Below are 24,405 nucleotides of genomic sequence, written 5' to 3'. Positions count from 1 at the left end.
TACCATGACGTCGCAAACATGACCCGTTTTCGCGCTTTTTACGTCCGTTAATGGTAGCACTAAAAATAGTATAAAAACTCGATATACAAGCGTTTTTGTTGGCGTCAATGCATTAGATATATATCAAACGACAGAATAAAGCAATTTCTTAGTGATTATTAACATGAACAGGTATTTTCTATCTGAATTTTCGAAGGAGGTTCGAAAACAGACATTTGGTTGTTTAAGAAAATTCAGGAAGAAAATCGATTCTGATCCATTTTGCAAAAAATTGGCCCGTGGAATTTTTGCCAAATTTTTGTATGTGAAATTCATTATGTTGTTAATATCTATGCAAAATAGAAAAAAGTTCACCGAAGCGTTTTTGTAGTAAAACCGTTTTGAACTTGACTACTGCAGCGTCTTTTAAAAGACATGTAATCGTTATGTAACGTTACATGTGTTTATTTTAAATGGCTTGTCATAATTCTACCTGGAAACCTATAAACAAGCAGTTATGAGACATGAATTAAATATTTCAATCTAATCGTAAAAATATTACACATTTCATAACATGCAGTATTCCAAAATATTTTCATTGAAAAGTGCGTATCTTTTAAATTACTAGAAGTTCTTGATGTTCATTTCAATAGCCACTTCATGCACCTTTTTCAAACTCAGCTGCTCTCTAAAATAAGTCGCGATAAATACGGACAGTTCAGAAGGCTAGAAAAGTTAAGTTTTGAAAAGGGAGTGTCGGGAGTGATAATAAAAGGGAAAGAAAAGCAAAATAGAAGAATCGTCGATTATGCATTTTTTGGTAATGTATTTGACAATGGTTGCAAAATATGCGGAAAAAGACTTTACTGAAGCCCGCCCGCTTAGCTCAATAGGTAAGAGCGTTGGTCTACGGATCTCGGGGTCGCTAGTTCGATCCTCGGACGGGGCGTATGTTCTCCGTGACTATTTGATGAACGACACTGTGTCTGATATCATTAGTCCTCCACCTCTGATTCATGTGGGGAAGTTGGCAGTTACTTGCGGAGAACAGGTTTGTATGGTACAGAATCCAGGAAAACTGGTTAGGTTAACAGCCCGCCGTTATATGACTGAAAAACTGTTGAAAAAATGGCGTTAAACTCAAACAAAAGACTTTACTGGAAAAAACCTATTTTCCGAAACTAAGTATGGTCTATATAGTGTACTACATTTTAAAATGTAAAATCTAAAATGCTACGGCATTTTACGGAACCCCTATTTAATAAACGTTGCAGCTGCATTAGGTAAGCATGGGATAATTAAAATACAGATTCAGATTCAGATTTATTGGCATATCGGCATATACAATATACCTTTGGCCATTTACAGAAATAAAAAGGATGGCCAAGATATCACAAAATATACAGTAAAAAAACAACTATAGGTTCTAAATATATATATTAATCATTAAGAAGCAGCAATATCTGTAAGTTTTTCCTTTCTTAATTGCATAGCTTTATATACATATTTGGCTGTATTTCTATATTTTTATTATTACTTGAAGATAATGTCCTTGCAAATTTATTTATACATGGAAATGACTGAACAATACCATACTTTTGACGAAGATTTCTATAAATTGGACAGCATACCAGAAAATGATATTCAGATTCTACATTTTGTGTACAAAGTTTACAAACACGTAAGTTTCTTTCAACTCCAGAAAATCTTCCACTTTCAATTTCAAGATTATGAGAACAAAGCCTAAAACGAGACATTTCTTTTCTATGTAAATCGTTACCTACTACATCTAAATATTTTTCAAATTTGTACACCTTTTTAAACTTTCTATAATAAAACAATTTGGACTGGTTACTTATCAACATCATTCCAGTCTTGTACATACTGGTCACGTAATCTTTGTTTTAAATTGGCATATAATTAATATCATAGTTCTGATTATTCCACAAATAACTATATCCTAAGATATCCAGTTGTCTTTTAACAGCTGAAGCCAAGTAGATTCAATATTGTTATTTAACAAATCACACTGTTCTATAAAAATTTTGTGTCAAGTGACTGGGGAGTTTTCATTATATTTAACCAATACTTTAGAGATCGCTCTTTACATATAACAGAAAGAGGGAAACGACCAAGCTCACCAAGAACAGCAGCATTGGAAGTCTGAGGACGAACTCCTAGAATGATTTTACAGAACCTTTTCCGCACAGTTCTATCCGAATGTGAATTTCGTTTAAATTGTATTAATGATACAATTAAAGGCAGATTTATAGAAACGGTAATAAGACTGTTAAAAAAGTTGATTAATTTCTGAATCAAGTTTTTACGCTCGTTTCAACAGTATGGCGGGTAGTTTCCTTAAACATTGTTCCTGGGAACGACCAGTACTAAACCCCTAACTTCCGACACAAACTACCAAGTGTTCTCACATAAAGAGCCATGTTCGGTAGCGGGGCTCGAACTTACAGTCCTCCATCAGTGAGATATCTCAGTGAATCAGACCACGTAGGCAGTCCTAAAAGTTGACAGTTTATATATATATACGTTATTTTTCTTTTGCAAGCAGTACAACGGAATTTTAAAATTCGAATGTTACGTATGAATTTTAAGATTCCGCCGTGTACTGTTTGCAAAGATTACACGTCAAAACATTTACATAAATGGATACCGTTCTACCTGTTTTAACATATGTTATTTGAGCCGCGCCATGAAAAAACCAACAAAGTGGCTTTGCGACTAGCTTTGATCCACACCAGCTTGCGCAGTCTTGTCAGGATCTATGTTGTTCGCTTTTAAAGCCTATTGCAATTTAGGAAACCGTTAGCGAACAGCATGGATCCTGACCAGACTGCAAAGCCACCGTATGTTGGTTTTCACAAGGGGCGGCTCATTTCATTTAAATATTTCTGTTATTAGTTATTTGTTGCACAGGACGGGGAAAAAAGCCTGAATAGAAACGACTAAATTTTGAATTTTAAACATGCCATCACGGACATGCCCCTTCCGTTTACATGACGACATAACGATATAGAATGATGAATGTTCGTCCATATGCCGTCGCGGCTTGTTTCACAATATTGTCTTTCCTAAAATTCAATAAAAAATATATTAAAGTTTGCAATGTTGATCCAAATAGAAACTAGCAGTATACACTAGAGAACGATCACTCAAAAAGATGCTAAATCCCTTCCCGATCCTGGATTATGTACTGAGCTTTTATTTTACACGTATTTTAGAAAGAATAAGTTTGAATAGAATGGCTGTATAATAGGTCTTTAATAAATTAAGAATACTTATATTTTTAACAAAAAAACAGCCAATGAGCGGCAGTAGCTTGTCTACCTGCCTGACATAACTGAAATACTGAAAGGGCCGTAAAACAGGATTCTATCAATCAAAACAAACAATAATATGAATTCATTTTGGAATTTCCATATAAGCCGACAATCTCGCATGTTATGCGCCCTTTTCCGAGGTCACCGTACCGCGCTACTGATAATTTCCCGACAAGTCACACGATGCTGGTACAAATCTATAATTTAGGTTGTGTTTCTGTAATAAGAATGTATATAACAGCCGTACTTAATCAGTATCTGTTTGTCTCCCTTGGCTATATTTTTGCATGAAAACAAAAATGGGATAATCTCGTAAATATCAGCACTAAAGAAATATTATCAATAAATCTATCTATAAATATAAATTTGCCATCAAAATATTATGTTTGTTTCAAAGCAACTTATTACATAAAATAAAATACACATAAAAAATAATATATATGTAAATTTAACACACCCGTGTGAGTGATAATTATCTATGACTGCTTTTATAAATTTAATAATTTTCTAAAAGTTAGAGTGAAAAAAAGCAATATTTTTTATTGAGTTTTTTGTCAATTATTTTTTGTTAATTTCGTTTGGAAAATTATATTATTATTGGACCCTTGAGCCATTGGTATAAGCTATGGTATTCACTGGAAGAGGTCAATATTGTCCCCCTCCGTTGAATATCACATCATATCCGATGGCTTAACAGTCAATAACTGTTTTATTATATGGGTTCAAGTTTATAAATAAGTAACAAATATTGTTGCAACATATGTAATGTTTGAAAGTAACAATAACTGTGTGAAAACTTATCAAAGTTTACACGAAAACAATTAAATATGGTCAACTTCACAGATGCCAAAAAATGGAGCAATTCTGTAAAAGCTATGGAGCCCGATATTCGTGCTCAGTTGCATAAAGAGGCAAGCAATTCTGGACTGATGTACAAACATATTTTTACTCTACATTTTAATTGTCCTGAATTTTTTTTTTTAAAGAACAATTAACAATAGAAAATAATTTCCATTGCAAGCTTGTTTTCCAGTGCAAAGTGAGTTTCAATAAATCTTGAGAAAGGAGAAGCTGAATTAATACAGGCGCTAGAAAGCATAGTTCCACATATGTATGGAGAGCACCATCTTTGCAACCACTGGTGTAAAAATAAGGCTAATAATGTAAATATTCACGTGCTTTCGTCATGTCTTAAGCGACGTTGTTTACTGCGTCACAATGCTCTAATTCAAACGGTTGTACTAGAAAAACGCTTCGGTGAACTTTTTTCTATTTTGGCACAGCCATTAACAACTAATGAATTTTTACATACAAAAAATTGGCAAAAATTCCACGGGCCATTTTTTTTTCAAAATGGATCAGAAGCGATTTTTTCCCTGAATTTTCTTAAACAACCAAATGTCGTTTTCGAACCTCCTTCGAAAATTCGGATAGAAAATACCTTTTCATGTTAATGATCCTAAGAAATTGCTTTATTCTGTCGTTTGATATATAATCTAATGCATTGACGCCAACAAACGTTTGTAGTATCGAGTTTATACCATTTTAGTGCTACCATTAACGGACGTAAAAAGCGCGAAAACGGGTCATGTTTGCGACGTCATGGGAACGTCATACGCATGTTTATCGCTCTAAAAGATGATGATACAAATTTGAAATATCTTCAAGTTTATTTTGGTATATACGACTATTAGCAAATCTTAAATTTTGACAAAGTACCATTCCCCCTTAAACGGATTTTGCCGGGACCTGACGATGAGTCTGAGTGATGGATGGTGTTCGAATTATCCGAGTTCAAGCAAACGAAGTTCGACGACTGTAACTGTAAGATTGGGCTGTAGAATTCTTTCATGGAGGAAATCACCCAGCTGACTTATGGGAGGTCGATGGTTCTAGCCTGGAACAAAACGGGCCCGAAATAATGTAAGAGGGTCATATTGGGTCTTCCTCCACCATCATATCCTCTATATTCGCGATATGACATAAATTGTGTCGTTGTGACTTAAAAAACAAGAGGACCATGATGGTCCTGAATCGCTCACCTCTTCCCACATGACCCAGTTTTGAGTATGACGGCGTTTTTTCTATTATTTGACATAGTGACCTAGTTTTTGAGCTCATGTGACCCAGTTTTGAACTTGACCTAGATATTATCAAGATAAAAATTCTGACCAATTTTCATGAACGTGAATTTTCTCAACTGAATAAATCATTAAAATGTGACAATATAACATAAGCGTGTACTTTGCTCGTCATTGAATTTATAAGCAACCAAATCTCCGTCAATCTAACCTACTGTCAAAGGGGGTCACTGTCTCTAGTTACAATTAAAAACGTATGTGTCAAGGGAAGGCTTATTTCTTGTTAAATACAATTTTGCCAGCCGGCCGCGTCTCCTAATGTTCACTTAGGGTGTTTGATTACCACCTAACCTAGAAGTCAAGAATAGTAAAATAAATTAAGTTTGTAACAAAAACCTACGTAAATATTGCAAAATATCTGCCTAAATATTTGTTCACGGGCTGAGTACCACTTAGAGAAAACATGATTAACAGATAGCTAAAAAATATAAGCAGCTCATAAAAATTGACATCTTTGAGGACATGCTTTAAAATACATATAAGCATACTCCTGGGTCTCGTGTACTTTTAAAACTAGTCCAACTCGTGACATAATTATCACTTTCATTTCAGCCGTCGGACGAACTGTCAGGGGAGGTAACTAGAGTCACGGATTAAGCCGTGCACAAAGTAAGTGATATAGATAAGGATATGCAATTCCATTTTCGGGTAATATTAAGATAATTGACCCGTAATGACAATCGGCAATTTCCAAGTGATCACGTATCCTCCGTAAGCGATTTCGGATTCCCTCGGCTATTTTCGTAACAGCGGATCGCATACGGAGACTGCTTGTCGATTGTCGTTACCAGTCCACTACCTTAAAAATATACGTAGGGGTGTAAAACTAAAGATAAAAAACAAAATTAAAAAGTCTTACATCAAGACATATTTGGATATGATCAGGAAAATACTGTAATACTGATAATACTACTTAAAATTCCACGTTTCCTATTTTTTTAACCCTTTCATATCAAGAAATCAGAATAAAAGAAATCAAATAAAATAATGGAAATGACAAATTTTAATGAACTCGTATTTTACTTCTATCTTATGTCTCCATTTCTGTGTGTTTTTACAACTACAGACTCATTATCAAAAATGTAAGATAGCTAAAACACTTATGTAGAAATATGTGAGACAATGCTTTACATTCATTTTATGTACATTTTTATTTGAAATAAATATCAGAAATACCCTTTGGTCAGTAACATAAATTCGTTTTCATTCCGTCATGTCATCGTTCTTTCAAACATGTTAAATGAAAGACAATAAACACATGTAAACCTTTAAAATGTTGAAAAGATTTTAAAAACACGCATGTCATTTTTCAATTGATCACATTCAGTTGTTCTCAGTTACAATCCCTATTACATGTACAGGGTGTTTCGTAATATTTGTTACAATTACAAGCTAATATAAAACGTACATGTAACACATAACGCAGTCATGTTATATAGTATTCTAAAGGAGACAAAATGAAGTTATACGTAATGTAAAAAAAAACAGAAAGACGTTAACGTCATGACGTCATAAACGACGTCGTCAAAACAAGTCATATCACTGATTGAATTATAAAATGTATTCTTGACGTTTAAGGTTTGAGGACCAGATGTAAACTCTTAACTATATAAAAAGCTTTTATTATTATTATCATAAGGCACACTTGTATTAATCAATTACATGTACTATATCGTTTGAATCAACGAAATATTTGCGTCCGCAAATTTTTATATGAAAGACAAGTTATGACAAAATATTGATCAAATTACGAATTTAGCAAAATGGATCTCATCCTCGGTATTTTTGCAAAGTATGCAATTTGTTTTCTCGACCAGGTGATGGCGATTTGAAATAGTAAACTTTTTATTAGTAAGTTATCAAATATAATAAAACATAATTCACAAATACATTGTATAACAGTGGAAGACCGACATCTAAAGGTAACAGTTTATCAATGGTTGTATCACTTACTAAATCAGTAAAAAGGTCAAGAAAAGACGCTCGTTAAATTTTCATACATTTCCTCATTTGGACTTAAATTGTACATTTAAAACATACGTGTAAAACATACATTCAATCATCAGTGCATTTATTTCATGTGTCTTTCAGTAATTCTCATGAGAATCTACGAAAGACCGATGGTGCCTTCATGACATCACACTTTACAACTTAAAACTTGAAACAGAAGTAAGAAATCATAAATTTCACAATTTCACATTTCACGACTTCTTGTCGGACTGTTTTCACTAAACTTGAAATAGTGAAGTATGAAATCATAAACCTCACCATTTCACACTCTACGATATTTTAAAACTTCAGACAACGTGAAATCTCGAAGTAAAAAAAGCATAAAGTTCGCTAATTTACACTTCTCAACTTCACGAACTTTTTTTAATTTTATAAAAGTGTGAAAATTTGAAGTCAATCATTGTTTCGTACTTAAAAATCGTGAAATGTAAAATCATGAAGTTTATAATTTCATACGTCAGGATTTCACGTTAAAAATCGTGAAGTCGTGAAATGTAAAATCGTGAAATTCATAATTTTGTTCTTCACAATTTCAAGTTTTTAGTTGTGAGGTGTGAAATCGTAAAGACATCACCAGTCCTTTTTGACTATTTGAGCTATGAACACTCATTAAAATATTTCATTACGACATACGAGTGTGCTGGCACGGATAATGGCTTTCGGACATTCTGTAGTCTGCCTAGGCTTGATGCATATTTTAAATTCATTTCATGTAAACATTGGTCTGTGTGCATGGTGTATGCATTTTTGTTGCATCTGGACTGTAAAGTTAAATTTATTCAATTTTTCAATAACACCAAGTGCATGTTACATCCTGTCTGTACAAATCTTCAAGATTCACAATTTTGGGTCAGAGAGTAGCAAAGAATTCGCCAGTTCGTCTCCATGAGGATTGAACCATTCTTTTACAAACGTGTTTACACATTCGTCTGGATGTCTAACGGCATATTTCCATGCATTTATGTCTAGACTGAAGTAATAAAGCATCCATTTAATTCAATTTTACCTAGTAGTCAGAAGACGAAGGTGTATCGTCTGTTTACTTCATCAATTCAATCGAAATTTAGATTGTCGAAGACCCTCGCGCACCTGCTGCTTTTTTCAGCTGTATGAAAAAGTTGAATTTACACTGTAATAGATCCACTTGAATGAATACATTTCAGTAAAACATTAAAAAGGATATAGGTCCGCTATTATATATTGTTCTAGGATTCAATTCTAAGCCAGCATAAACATTGTTTGGAACCAAACACTAAACAGATATAAAAAGCTTTATCCAAACATCTGTTGACAGACTGTCCAAAATGGTAGTACGTGCAACACTAATGTGAGAGAAAATGTCATGGAAACACTATACTCGTGTATGAAAATTCGTTAATAGTTTCTAAGACAGTTATCTATTGTTCAAGCACTCAGACATCCTGTCATACCATGACAAAGTTTTCAGCTGGCATTCTTTTGATTTTGGTCAAAGGTATATTAAGCACCATCTGAAAGAAATGAAACGGAAATAGATATTGAGATATATTAAATATTATACTAAAACATACAGCATCGTTAGTTAACAAGAGATCACAGAGTGATCTTGGCGCCCACCAATGTGTCATTTTTGTGTGTTCCAAATTTCAAGACTTACTGACTAGCTCAAGGTCAAATTTCATTTCCATACACAACACTGTGCATGTGGTCTAAATTCGAAAGCTGTAACTTGAGAAATGTGAAAGTAGGTCACTAGATCAATTTCAAGGACAAAGTTCTTTGTACACAAAACTATGCATGTGCATCAATTTTGAAGACTATAGTTTGAGAAATTTGAAAGTAGGTCACTAGGTCAATCTTAAGGTCAAAGTTTATTTCGGTACATAAAACTATGCAAGTGGTCCAAATTTGAAGGCTGTAGCTTGAGAAATGAGAAAGTAGGTCACTAGGTCAAAATCAAGGTCAAATTTCACTTCACAACACAAATCTATGCATGTGGTCCGAATTTGAAGCCTGTTCCTTCAAAAATGTGAACGTAGGTCACTAGGTCAATACCAAGGTCAAGCTTGTTTCGGTACACAATCCTATTCATGTGGTCTAAATTTGAAGCCTATAGCTACAGAAATCTGAAAGTAGGTCACTAGGTCAATCTTAAGGTCAAAGTTCATTTTGGTACACAAAACTATGCAAGTGGTCCAAATTTGAAGGCTGTAGCTTGAGAAATGTGAAAGTAGGTCACTAGGTCAAAATCAAGGTCAAATTTTATTTCGGAATACAAAATTATGCATGTGGTCCAAATCTGAAGCCTGTACCTTCAAAAATGTGAAAGTAGGTCACTAGGTCAATGTCAAGGTCAAAGTTTGTTTCGGTACACAAAACCATGCATGTGGTCCAAATTTGAAGGCTATAGCTTGAGAAATGTGAAAGAAGGTCACTAGGTCAAAATCAAGGTCAAATTTTATTTCAGAATACAGAACTATGCATGTGGTCCAAATTTGAAGCCTGTACCTTCAAAAATGTGGAAGTAGGTCACTAGGTCAATGTCAAGGTCAAAGTTTATTTCAGTGCACAAAACTATGCATGTGGTCCAAATTTGAAGGTTGTAGCTACAGAAATGTGAAAGTAGGTCACTAGGTCAAAATCAAGGTCAACTCATGTCAAGGTTCATCTTGCCACTCAAAACCATACATGTGGTCCAAATTTGAATGTTGTAGGTTATTGACAAGAAGTTTTTATAAGCTTTTCCCTATATAAGTCTATATGAACCATGTGACACCCAGGGCGGGGCCATATTTGACCCTAGGGGGATAATTTTAACAAACTTGGTAGAGAACCACTAGACGATGCTACATTACAAATATCAAAGCCCTAGGCTTTGTGGTTTGGACAAGAAGATTTTCAAAGTTTTCCCTATATAAGTCTATGTAAACCATGTGACCCCCGGAGCGGGGCCATATTTGACCCTAGGGGGATAATTTGAACAATCTTAGTTGAAGACCACTAGATGATGTCACATACAAAATATCAAAGCCCTAGGCCCTGTGGTTTTGGACAAGAGGTTTTTCAAAGTTTTTCCCTAAATAAGTCTATATAAACCATGTTACCCCCGGGGCGGGCCATATTACACCCCAGGGAAATAATTTTAATCATATTGGTAGAAGACCACTAGATGATGCTTCATACCAAATATCAAAGCCCTAGGCTCTGTGGTTTGGGGCAAGAAGATTTTCAAAGTTTTTCCCTATATAAATCTATGTAAATTATAGAAATAAGCAAAGGGCCATAACTTATTAAAAATTTGTTGAACCAGTCTGATTTTCAGGGGGACACAACTAGGGTACCAATACATCATTCTGACAAAGTTTGGTCAAAATCCCCCTGGTAGTTTCTGAGGAGATGCGATAACGAGAAATTGTTAACGGAAGGACGGACGGAATGACGGACGGACGGACGGACGGAAGGACGACGGACCACAGACGCAGAGTGATTTGAATAGCCCACCATCTGATGATGGTGGACTAAAAATGATTGAAGAACATACTGACACACACATAGACAGACAACCTGTCAGCGGTGCGAAATTACCGAATTTATATAATAACGACAAACGAAGGAACTCAAAGCCGTGAAATTCTTCTTCTGTTGGTGCAGTGCAGACAAAGAGGACGTGACCATAGGGACAGAGCGAGACAAAACCTCCAGAACAGGGAGAGAGAGATCACGGCATGTGCGAATAACTTAGCCTAGCTCTTTGTGAGGTGAGTAGAAAGCCTGTTGTTTTTTATCGTAGCGGAAGTAGAGCACTAATGCACGCGAAAGCCCGGTTTCCTGGAAGAACCAGTAGCAGCTCTTAGTTGGATAGAAGACACTCGAAAGCGTCTCAGAAATTCTCAATAATCAGGTAGTGGGGGAAAAGGCAGCTGGTAGTACAACTGCAGTAGATATAAAGGAAATTAAAACAAGAGGACCATAATGGCCCCAATTTGCTCACCTGACCATGACTATTTGACACTGAATATACACGTACGTATGCCATACTGAATCATTGATGGTATATCTGTGTTTAGCATACACAGACATAAAACAGACCTAGTGTCCCCATTTGAAAAAATAAGGGAGCACTTTAAAATGATTCTACAGTCTGATAAAGAACCATGAAAAGAAGTAGTTTAAAGGTTTTTTTCTATTTTTAGCTCTCATGGCCCCCTAAAGGGGCCAAGTACTCCTGTTTGAAAATAGTAAAGAAATTTGGAGAGTACCTTACAATTATGCTACAGACCAGGTTTGATGAAGATCCATCAAGCGTTTCACGAGAAGAAGTCGTTAAAAGTTTTTTTCTCTGCTTACCTATAGTGACCCCTAATAGAGGCCATGTGCCCCGATTTGACCAAAATTAAGTATTGTTAAGAGGGGACATTGCAGGATGCTACAACCCAAGTCTGGTGTAATTATACCCAGAGGTTTCAGAGGAGAAAATGTTGACAACGGATGCCGGACGATCCGCCAATACGAAGAGCCCACCCTAAACCTTTGGTTCCGGTGAGCTAAAAATGTAAGGAAATAAAAAAGTAAAGTAAACAAATAGAAATGGTAATGTATAGTAAAACTGTAAAGGTGAAACGGATACGCGTATGAACAAGTACAAAACTTGTCCGACGTTTGCTTGATAAAAACATTCTGACAAGGTTTCAATAAGACTGAGCGAAAACTGTGACCTCTATTCAGAGTTCACTACAAAATTACGGACGCCGGATCATCCACCTGTACTGACATCTCACTCTGACACCTAGAATCGGGGGAGCTAGAAATCGCCTTTATGGTATCAAAACTCCACAAGAAAATATTAAAATGGAAAACACTGACAAAGTGCAAGACAAGTCTTGGTATAGAACCTATCTAAGGAGTATGGTTGTAATCCAACCAGCAATTTCACAAGAGTCGTGCGGCCATCAGGACAAATTCGCCAAATATAGTTCAAGCATAGAATCAATAAAATTTAATAGTGCACAATTAGGATTGGCACGTATCATCCATATGAAATTTTAATGAAGTCCCACCAATAGTATGGAATATTCCAGACAAATTGTATTAAAAATGGCATTAATGTGGACTAATTCAACCTAAAATTTCCAAACTGTGTGAAACCAGCTCGATTAAACCATACTTTCAAACATGAAATTTCAGAGATCCAGTAAATCCTACACAGTGTAAACAAATCCGGACAATCTGTATTTAAATACTAGTATGACCTTTAAGCGGGCCGTAACACTTGAAACAAAAGCCATTTCTGAAGAATTTGTGATAGACGAACCCCCAGCAGTTAGAACCTAAATCAATATAACTCCTCTATTAGGTCAGGCTCCCCATACTAGTAAATAAAGACGTAGATACAATAGTTTACACTTACTGAATGGCTTGACGGTCAATAGTTACCACTACTGCCCGAGGTCTGAAGGACCGAGGAGGCTAGTAGTTTTGACTATCAACCGGCAAGTCATTCAATGACTGTTTAACTACATGACATCCGATACAAATATTCGTTTTTTTTCTCTTTAAGTTCTGACGTAAACCCGGCAAAATTTAGGGTTGAGCTATAAACCAGTCACATATGAACCGGCAATTTATACAAGGATATAAGTTATACTTACATTTAAAAACAAAATGAGCATCAGGAATACATCACTGTAACTTCAGGAACTCCTTTAACAAATTGTCCTCTACCGCGTCTTCAAATTCTTGAAAATTCTGAATAGGATAAAAACAATCGTTACTTAAGTATACGTTCTGATTTAACCACTATTTGAAGAGTCATGGAGCTGAGAAGTTCTCGTAAAATGAAGATTCATTCTATTTTCTAGAGCAATTTTTGGCAATGACAAACGTCTGCTGCTTGTGTCTGAAGAGGCAGGTGGTGGACTTCATGACAGACAGATCTCAACTCCCAGTGGGAGCACTGATATTTGCTTTCTGACCAGTTTCCTTGGACCCTGTTGCTCTGGCTTCTGCAGTCATTGAACATTGTGCGTATAGGGTTCGTTAGGCTGCCATGCTATATAAAGAGAGATCTACATTATGTGTATGACACATCACTGCACCTGACTCTAGGAGTAACACGAAAATGCCGTAACAAAATGTACGAGTGTTTTGTCCAGTGGAAAAAAAAAACGAGCTGGGGAGACGACATGAATTCAGAACATTTATTACATATTTGGTCGTTTTTTTTTTGTGAGGGAATGCTAGACAGTTAGCTTTTGTCATTATAACAGATTTTCATCAAGCAAAAACGTGACCGCCAAAATCAAAGAGCCAGCACCATCATGGTCAGGCATCGGTTACAATGTAAACTGTTTCGACTTGTAACCATATAATTTGTATGACCATTTTGAGAACTTTGCAATAATATAGACATAGACTTCCCCAAGATTTCGGTCAGATTTGGTAAAAGTTTTTACTGTGTCATTTTCGGGCTATTTACTCTTTTAAAGTAAATAACGAATCAAAGTAGAATTACAATCGAAACAAGTTCTTAACGTGGGACATTTGTTTTCTTAAGTGTGATTTACGATTTCCGATTTTAAAGTGAATAAACTTTCATTTTTGTCTTGTAAGTCAACTTATAAATATTAACATAAATATTCCAAATGGCCTTGTCCGCATTCTGGTATCAAGTAGTGTGCTCAATAAAATCATATTTCATGACTGCAAGAGCTATAGTTGAGCCGCACCATGAGAAATCCAACATATTGCGTTTGCGACCAGCATGGATCCAGACCAGCCTGCACATCCTCACAGTCTGGTCAGGATCCATGCCGTTCGCTTTCAAAGCCTATTGCAATTAGAGAAACCGTTAGCGAATAACATGGATCCATGCTTGTCGCAAACGCACTATGTTGGTTTTCTCATGGCGCGGCACATTTCATGATTGCAAGACCTATAAATGATATAACATCGGAAAACAAGAAATATCTTTAAAAATGATGGTCGGCGAATTGTAATAAGGAAAGAAGTTTATAAATTTTTCATCTAACATTCATCTTTCATCTAACATTTTTCAAATTGCAAAACTAAACACCGCACTTTAACAATTTAAATGGTTCTCTTTTAATTTTTCGCAAAGGTTTCGTAGGGTTGCAATTTTGTTTCGTTTATCCTTAGACGAATAATTACAGCAGTAGTTCGATGAAGATTCATAAAGCGGTTCATGAGAAGAGGTCATTAAACGTGTTTATATTTTTAGCTAAATTGGTCCCTATCCCCATTTGTAACAAAATAGCAGGAGACCTTACGATATTGTTACACATCGAGTTTGATAAAAATCCATTACATTTTAGTGGTTAATGCGAAGAAAGGCATATCTACTTTTAGCTATAGTGGTCCCTAATAGGGCCCAAGTGCCTATATAAATAAATTTGGAAGAGGACCTTATAATGATGCTCCAGACCAAGTATGACAAAGATCCACCAAGCTGTTCATGAGACGCTGTATAAAGGCATTTCTAGTTTTAGCTCTAGCAGCCCCTAAAAGGGGTCAAATGTCCCAGCTGAACAAAGTTGACTGCGGGCCTAATAAAGATGCTACAAATCAAGTTTGATTAGATTACATGAGAAAAAATCAATTAAAGGATTTTTTTATTTATTATTTTTATTTATTTCTAAAATGGGCCAACTGATCCCGCTTTAACAAATGCATATTCGCTATTCGTGAATCTTTGGACAATGACGTCACACCTATAAAAAGTGAAGGTCAAGCAAAACATACAATTGTTATTATTTCAATATTTCTGTTTCATAAGCAAATTTTAACCGCATAAGCAAAGTTTGACCGTAGTTATATCACATAGATAAACTGTATGCAACGTACCTTCATTTCAGTGTAAAATGAGATTCAGTCATTATATAGTATCTATATAATGAAACAGATTTCAACTGAGTTCATTACTTGCATACAATACTAAAAAAATAAAATATATTCATATATAACAAATCAGTTAAATAATTTGTAACAAATATATCAAAGCAAACAAGTACTCATTTTAATATGCAAACTGAATAAGTCACAAAAGCAAGAAACCTTTTCATATACAGACGACAATTGTAACAAGGAAAATCTTTTAAAAAGCACTTCTCTACATAAAAGACTCTTATCACACCCTTATTCATGTGATACGCAGACCGTATTCAGCTCTTTCTTTAATTTGATATATGTTGGTATTTGAACAGGTTTTTATCATATTTATTAAACTTACTTCTTATTTTGAGATATATCAATATTCTTGCTAAATATACTGAGCCAAAGTTTGCTTTAAAACTGTGAGCAGCGTCGTTTAGGATAAACGCTTTGTCTACATTTCACTCAGCGTAGCACAGTCAACAGAGTGATAGAAATTGACACTTTCGTCCAATCAGGCAGAGTGTTGCATAAATCTTCCGTTTTGATCAATTATCTATAATGCGTTATCAAGTAGTTTGATTGGCAAACTGAAGTCACGTGGCATAGGAAAACGAAAACGAATTTAGACGGCGTCGCCGAAAAACACTCGTATGTATTTTGCTTCAGCCTTTTCGTGTTACTCCACAGACAACTAAACGGGAATCGTGTTACTCCAGAGACAACTAAACGGGAAAGGAAGACAATGTAATAAATTCTCAAAAGAACAGGGACAAAGTTTAGTCAAATTAATATGTGATTCATGTACAACACGCATATAAAAACACAAAAACTGTTTCAAAAACAAATATACGTGATACTGCAAAATAGCAGTGCAACCTAAAAACGTACAAGCCAAGCTGAATAAATTATATTGTGTAGGTAAAATTTGCATGGCGGGACCTATAAAGGCGGCGGTATCTTTTCATTGCTAATCGAAACGCGCAAGCTCGTATTCGCATAAGTTTTAATCGCATACAGAAAGATTAAATAGTCGTTATCACAAAATAATGTCGAAAATCCGTTTTATACGAATAAAAGATAAATTTCGAATGGTTAATTAAAAACGTTCACGTGGCGTTGTCAAACGTTGAACCCTAGAACCACAGTCTGTCTAGTGCAATTTCGGTGGCTGTCCAATACCGAAATAACCAGAGATACGTTTCATTGAGAAACGCCTACTTTTGAGACGAATAAAGGCAATAACAGGCCTTTAATTTAGTAAAAGTTGTTAATGAGCTCAAGTATTTTTCAAGGGAGGCAATCAATTCAATAAATATCCTCTGAACCAGTACGAATTATATGCTCATCGCAGCCTTTAAGAGCTTCAAAATAAATAACATACTTGTAACCACTGCTAAAGGTCACAGAAACGTTTTACTTGCCAGTTGATAGACTAATATCAAACTTTGGGGGTCTCCGTGGCCGAGTGGTTAAGGTCGCTAACTTCTAATCACTTACCCCTCACCGATGTGGGTTCGAGCCTCACTCGGGGCATTGAATTCTTCATGTGAGGAAGCCATCCAGCTGGCTTACGGAAGGTCGGCGGTTTTACCAAGGTGCCCGCTCCGGATGAAATAATGGTCGAAGGGGCACCTGGCGTCTTCCTCTACCATCAAAGCTGGAAAGTCGCCATATGACCTATAACTGTGTCGGCGCGACGTTAAACCCAACAAAATAAATAAATCGTCATGTATTTCTCATTCAATTTCACAGGAACCTGTTTTACTCATACCCTCATATTGAACATCGCACAATGATCAAAATGTGACGGTAGAACAGTAAGATGCCGGTACTAGAATCATACCAACATATAATTATGATTGCGAACTTCTGCAATGTCGCTTCTTCGGGGCGGAGACGAAAGAACAAAAAAAATTAAATAAATACCGGTATGTCATGCACTGCCTTCATGAAATCGGAGTAACGATTTGTCGTGTTGTTGGTCCTAGTGTGACACGACATTTAATACCCGACGACAAGACAATTTGTCAATATATAATTTCGTCTTTTCGTCCGAAAAGTTTCGTTATTTTGCTTCCAATGTTTCGTGTTCTCGTGTCTTCGTCCCGACATGTGAGAACACAAAGACAAGCCGAATTAGCAGTTTTTCGTCCTTTCATGTCATCGTACCATTAAGATAACACAAGAGGGACAAAATGGCCCTAGGTCGCTCACCTGAGTAACACACCATAACAGTGTAAACATGTTTTACTTAGTGATTTCATGGAGGCAAATATTCTGACCAATTTTCATTAAGATTGGACTAAAAACGTGGCCTCTTGAGTGTAAACAAGCATTTTTTTTATTTGACCTAGTGGCCTAGTTTTTTAACCCACATGACCCAGATTCGAACTTGTCCCACATTTCATGAAAACAAACATTCTGACAAAGTTTCGGAAGACTGGAGCAAACAAGTGGCCTCTTAAGTGTATATAAGCTTTTCCTTTAATTTGACCTAGTGACCTAGTTTTAGACCCCATGTGACCCAGATTTGAAATCATCCAAGACTTCATGATAACAAACATTCTGAGCAAGCTTTATGAAGATAGAACCAACAAGAGGACCAAATGGTCCTAGGTCGCTCTTCATCAAATTTAATGAATATCCTGCTTTAAATGCGACTTTGATTTGACTGGGTGACCTAGTTTTTGACCCTAGATGACCCATATTCGAACTTGACCTAGATTTCATCCAGACAAACATTGTGATCAAATTTCATGAAGATCCAGTGTAAAATGCAGTCCCTATTGCATACATACGCTTTTTCTTTGATCTGATCTTGCAACCTAGTTTTTGATCCCGGATTACCCATATGCAAACTTGTTCTAGATTTCTTCAAGGCAACCATTCTAACTAACTTTTATGAAAATCCAGTGTAAAATGCAGCCCCTATTGCATACACAATGTTTTTCTTTGATTTGATCTAGTGACCTAGTTTTTGACCCCAGAAAACCTATTTTCGAATTTGGCCTAGATTTCATCCAGGCAATTATTCTGACCAAATTTCATGAAAATCAATTAAGAAATATGCAAGGTTTTTCTTTGATTTGACCGGATGACCTAGTTTTTGATTCAAGATGACCCGTATTCGAACTTGACCTAGACTTCATCCAGTCAAACATTATGATCAAATTTCATGAAGATCCAGTGTAAAATGCTGTCCCTATTGCACACACAAGGTTTTCCTTTGATTTGACTTAGCGACCTTGTTTTTGACTCCAGATTACCCATATTCGAACCTGATCTAGATTTTATAAAGGTAACCACTCTGACTAAATTTTATGAAAATATAGTGTAAAATGCAGCCCCTATTGCGTACACAAGGTTTTTCTTTGATTTGACCGGATGACCTGGTTGTTGTTCCCAGATGACCCATATTTAAACTTGATTTAGATTTCATCCAGACAAACATTCTGATCAAACTTCATGAAGATTCGGTGTAAAATGCAGTCCCTATTGCATACACAAGGTTTTTCTTTGTTTTGACCTAGTGACCTAGTTTTTGACCCCAGATGACCCATTTTCAAACTTGACCTAGATTTTATCAAGGCAACTATTTTGACTAAATTTTATGAAAACCCAGAGTAAAATGCAGCCCCTATTGCGTACACAATGTTTTTCTTTGATTTGATCGGGTGACCTAGTTTTTGAACCCTGATGATCCATATTTCAAACTGACCTAGATTTTATCCAGACAAATATTCTGATCAAATTTCATGAAGATCCGTTGTAAAATGCAGTCCTTATTGCTTACACAAGGTTTTTCTTTGTTTTGACCTAGTGACCTAGTTTTTTACCCAAGATGACCCATTTTCGAAACTGACCTAGATTTCATCAAGGCAATCATGCTGACTAAATTTCATGAAGATCAAATGAAAAATACAGCCTCTATCGCATACACAATCTAAATGACGACAGACGACGGACGCCGGACATCAAGCGACCACAATAACTCACCTGGGCATTGCTCAGGTAAGCTAAAACAGACATCCTCCAATACATGTATAATCCTTTTGATGCTATCCAACTGTACTACCATCGCGATTCGACTATTGTGCCAAGGCTGGTCTTTAAAACAGGAATGTATTCAGTGGAACTCTGCGCAAAACATTCTAGACTGCCACAGGGCACAAACTTCAGAATGTTTATACCCTGTGGCTAATATTTCGAGAAAACATGTTTGCTGAAAAAGCATAGATTATAACCGGAATTTGAGAACACAATTGGAATACATCCCTTCACATACTATATAAAATCAGAAACGTTCTTGTCATCAATTATACCCTGGTTTACAAAAAGGAATTTATATGGACCGTCTTTTATTCTCAAGAAAGGAAGAAATTGATTTTAAGATGTATTACCCCACAATATCTGTCTTCGTTGAAAATGGCTGGAGGAAGTAAGTCTGGAATCCCTGCCTTTTCCCGCATCTGGTCCCGACCTTCTTGGTTATGGCAAAGGTCTATCTCTTCAAAGTTAATTCCTTTCGCGTCGAACACATGCTTAATTCTGTTCTGTCTGTTGAAGATCTGCAAAAAGAACATTGGCAATAATGTTTGTGTAAATTAGAAAACTATACAAAGATCTTGAAACTGGAAAAGTCACTGTTGTAATACTTTAAGAACAGTAAGCGGCATGGAAAATTACTTCAGGCGTTAGAAGTTTTGCTTTAACGGTGGTCAATCACATTTAAACAACATTTTATGACATTTTTTTAGGGCGACACACGACATTCAATGTGGCACTAACCGGATTCCGTATTTTTCAGTGTTCGTATGTTCTGTTAAAGATTTATGTACGGAGAAAAAAAGGACTCATAACTTAGAGATAGAGCCCTATTTAGAAATGTATGTTTCATCATTTTTACGAATTTTGTAATTATTCCAATTTAATATGAAAGTAATTAAAAAGAGGTTTTACATTGGATATTCCAATAATTTGGACCAAAAGGGAGGATTTATAACAGCTTGAAGCTGCTTATTTGGTTTAATTCCAATGTATCCATTGTTAAATGACAAGATAGACGAAGGGAGGTAATAACGATTTTACAGACTTGTATTCTAAGATAAATAGTTGCCAATGCAAATATTTGAGTAGTCTATGTTCAGACCGTGTGTTTTGTTCACAGGAGATAACCCCTGAGCCTATTCAAATTTTGTATAATTATGTCCCATCTCTTTTCAAAACACTGCATAATTAGAGCCAAGACTGATGAAGTCAGAATATATAACAGAAATATATTTTTCTAAAAAAAAAAAAGATTATCTAGTCAGTTGCCAGACTAACATTTCAGATACAATATACAATAGTTCTTATATTCTCATCATTCCTTAGGCAAATAATGTTTATTAAATTTATACTTATGCTAAAATAATGTCATCTTGATTTGGCAACCAGAACAGAAAAATCTAACATATATTTAACATTCAGTGAACGCAAATAAGAGTAAATGGCCATGTTGACCAAAATCTGATTTACCATCTTTAATTATATATATGCACACCTAGTAGAACCTTATATATCAAACTTTTATATGTTTTGTTTACTTATTTGTTCACATGTTACTGAAGAATACTAGTATCTTCGCAAATAGCGCGTGCTCTGTTCTGTTCTGGTGGCATGCCCCATTAATCAGACTGATGTATGGTACTAATTTATATCAATAAGTTTTTTGCTTTTGATATTGATAAACAAGATATAGCAACATCGCTGTTATATATAATGTACACATTTTCCCTATAGGCGAAAAGAGAAAGAATATTAAGTAATATCTATGGCAACCGACCGGCGTGTAACGTGATTTGCAACACGTGTGGGAATCTATCATATGCCACCTGCAGCGAACTGTATTACACATCTACATACATATCAGGGAAAGAACAGAAGAAAGAGCAAAAATAAGTCTCCTCCAACATTCAATATTAAACTGCAGCTATTTTATCAGATATATGTTATTTGCTGCCGCTATATAGTTTATTCGACATAACCCATAACTGTATAACCGCGTACGCGTCTTCTTAAACTTTTCACCTGAAGAAATTCTATATTTTTCAAGACAAAACACTTCGCACGAATGGAACAAAACTGCACATTGTCTAGTGTAAATTGTTTCGTACGTGCCATAAATCATCTTAATTTTCACATACAAGGAATAAAAAATGTGTTTTATGTGAAAACAGCTTGAAGTAAAATAAAAACAAATCTAAGACAACATGCACGGAAAACTGGTACAAGGATATAATAAATTCTAACCTCTCTATTTGTTGTCATCGACGTTGTATACAATTTAATAACCATTTTTGCAACATTTAAATACGAAAATCTACAAATGACTCTTTGTATCCGGAAGTAGCTATTGATTCTGTTTTCTCTGAATCACTTCGGGGATCGCGGCAGGTTTCAAAGAAAATGTCTTCTGCTACGCGCTACTTAGTTCTCCCAGTATCCGGAACAGAATAATTGATCAAACACAATAACAAGCATGCAACAACATAGAAATCTGAATATATTTGATATTTTCTAATGAAAACCTTACCTAATAATCGCCGATTTTAGAAATCCCCGTCGACCGCCTCTTCGGATATTTGATAGCAGACATCTGGCAGTATCAATTATTTCAGTACGGGGGAGTCAGCAGATTAACTGATAGTGTACGTCTGCAAATGATGCTCCTTTCTTTACAAAGCAATATATAATATATTAATTTGATGATACTTGTTGTCATGAAGGAAGAATCCTTTTCGAAAAATTACAAAAATTGTGCTAATACAAAAAGTGATTAAAAGACGTAGACCTCTGATTAAATTGGAATCATCCACGAATTATTATTTATATCCATGATTCCGTGGCACTTAGTACAGGGTGGCCAACCCACGTGACTTTTGGATATCGAACACGCGAGAAAACGTCTCGATTCGGGTAATATTTTTGCCTATATTTTCCTTATTACTTGACGGATGTTTATAAGATAAAGAGCGTCGAAGACAGCAAAATGAATGCTTTCTTCCGCACAGAGCCTCCGCCGTCATTTCTCTGTACTTTTCTCAAACACTTCGCCCAACTGCTTTTTCGTAGAAAAACTGTGTAGATAACGTACACACTTTCTTCCAAAACGATCAGTTTTTTCAAGATCAACGAACTTCAGTAGAAATCTATAGCAGAAATATTAAAGCGCATGATTTAATTTAACCGTATATAATAAAACCTACAAGATTGGATGACACTAGTTGTTTAATGAGAAATCTTGCGAACTGGATATCGTACACACATGTTTTATATATGGATAGCGTTCACACTGTACAGCATCTATAATTACGTCTGTGCTTTGACATGTGATCATTTGTATTTAACAACTTGCAAGCGTACTAAAATACAATTACATAAAACAATGTGAAAAACATTAACCTTACTGTTTAGTTCAGTGTCATTTCCCATGTTAAAACTGAATATCGATTTAATGAAAAAAAAACTTAAGAAAATGCTAGAAATTTGTTAAAATTCCAATTTCCTATCTCTTTAATAACTTTCTTCTTGCAGCACGATGACACGAAAGAAGCCTCATCTGAATTTAAGCCGTCTAAGAAAGAGAGAAAAAAAGGTTCATAGAAAGAAATGGAGTCAACTTCTTCCAAAAGTGTTTGACAGTCTTGCTGAGGAAGGATTAGAGGAGATGCTTTTAGAATTCTTTCGAAATAATTCCATTATCAAATATAGCTTTTTTGCTCTGGATTTCATAGCTGTGAAAGTACCAGTATTATGCGTTATTCGGAGTATAAAAAGTTCTGGAAATTCGGATATAGAACATTTGTAGGCAGATTCATTCATTTTATGTCCGAGTACAAAAGCTCTGAACAAATTGTAAGTGAGAAAGCTCAAAAAGGACTCTGCTCCTAGCGAGGCGGATATTAATTTCGCTGTACCTAGTTTAGACAATGTCCGAAAATTTAATCCTTATAGTATGCTTGAAGACAACGATTTTTTCAGTAAAACAGGTATATTTCTCGACGCAGTTAATCTTTGTCTGAAGCAATGGAAGGAAAATTTTGCTGTTTAAGATTCGATGGCCAAAAGCTGCATCAAGGATTAACGAAATTAAATAACCAAGTGTATGTAATTAGTTATGTGAGCTCAGATTGGTACAGGAGTGTGAAAATGTATATTTGGTAGATACAATAAGGATTGTTTATACATTACAATGCAAAACCTTTATATCATACAATGTACATACATGTATATGTTTATGCACTAATTCCCATTAAAAAGACAAGACAGTGTGTTCAATATTTTGATTTGTTTATTCCATTAATATGTTTTATTGGTATTATCAAAGCGACGAAATACAATCACAGCAATAACTCACAGTACAGTTAGGTAAAAATCACAGTTCATCAAACTAAAGCTAACCCAAAATATGATTCGTACCCCTTTTCGGACAAAAGTTTGACTAATTAAAACTTGCTTAATACAGTAAAACTACCTTCAGTGTAGTCATCAAAGATATTGTCTTAACTGTAAGTAAGTAAAGCATTGGAGATAATTCACAAAAATGCCCAAAGAAGTGAAGGACGTATTGCCCAGCAATACGAAACAGCAATACGAAATCTACTTGAAGGTGACTAATTATCTCAACTACAGCATAACCTCTGTCAATGATACACTAGAACATGCAAAATTGTACTATATACATGATATGTTAAAGCAGATATCGTTTGGATTAAACTTTGCATATATAAAAAGATACAGTTGTTTATTGCTTATAACATCTACAAATATGAAAAAGCTTTTAATTTCAACTTAATCATATTCCATGCAAATATGAGAAAATGAAACTTAGAAAAAGCAACATATTTAACGGAAGTACTTCTGAAAACAACAACAACAACAACAACAACAACAATTCATGCACCAACAATATTTGAATTCGGCCCATATGACACATGCGCTTCTGTTAAAAATATTTTCAAGACTGGATAGGAAAAGATCAGTTTTGAATTTGACCTTCAAGTATGACTTTGACCTTTGAGATAGGGTTT

The 24,405-nt window shown here is 35.3% G+C and overlaps 1 protein-coding gene across 1 annotated transcript; it reads right to left on the bottom strand.

Annotated features, from left to right (window-relative positions):
* Positions 1-5,500: 5,500 nt before the first annotated feature.
* Positions 5,501-21,777, bottom strand: LOC123526405 (SH3 domain-binding glutamic acid-rich-like protein 3). Its single transcript, XM_053522961.1, has 4 exons — positions 21,626-21,777; positions 19,735-19,902; positions 13,093-13,189; positions 5,501-8,955 (listed from the first exon to the last, which is right to left on the bottom strand). Exons 1-3 carry the CDS (start codon positions 21,668-21,670, stop codon positions 13,124-13,126), a joined length of 279 nt encoding a protein of 92 aa, XP_053378936.1. The 5' UTR covers positions 21,671-21,777; the 3' UTR covers positions 5,501-8,955; positions 13,093-13,123.
* Positions 21,778-24,405: the final 2,628 nt, after the last annotated feature.

The sequence above is a fragment of the Mercenaria mercenaria genome, chromosome 14, assembly GCF_021730395.1.
Source record: "Mercenaria mercenaria strain notata chromosome 14, MADL_Memer_1, whole genome shotgun sequence".
In the NCBI taxonomy this organism is placed as follows: Eukaryota; Metazoa; Mollusca; class Bivalvia; order Venerida; family Veneridae; genus Mercenaria; species Mercenaria mercenaria.
The sequence above is the reverse complement of the archived record's forward strand: the minus strand, read 5'-3'. Positions and strand labels throughout refer to the sequence as shown.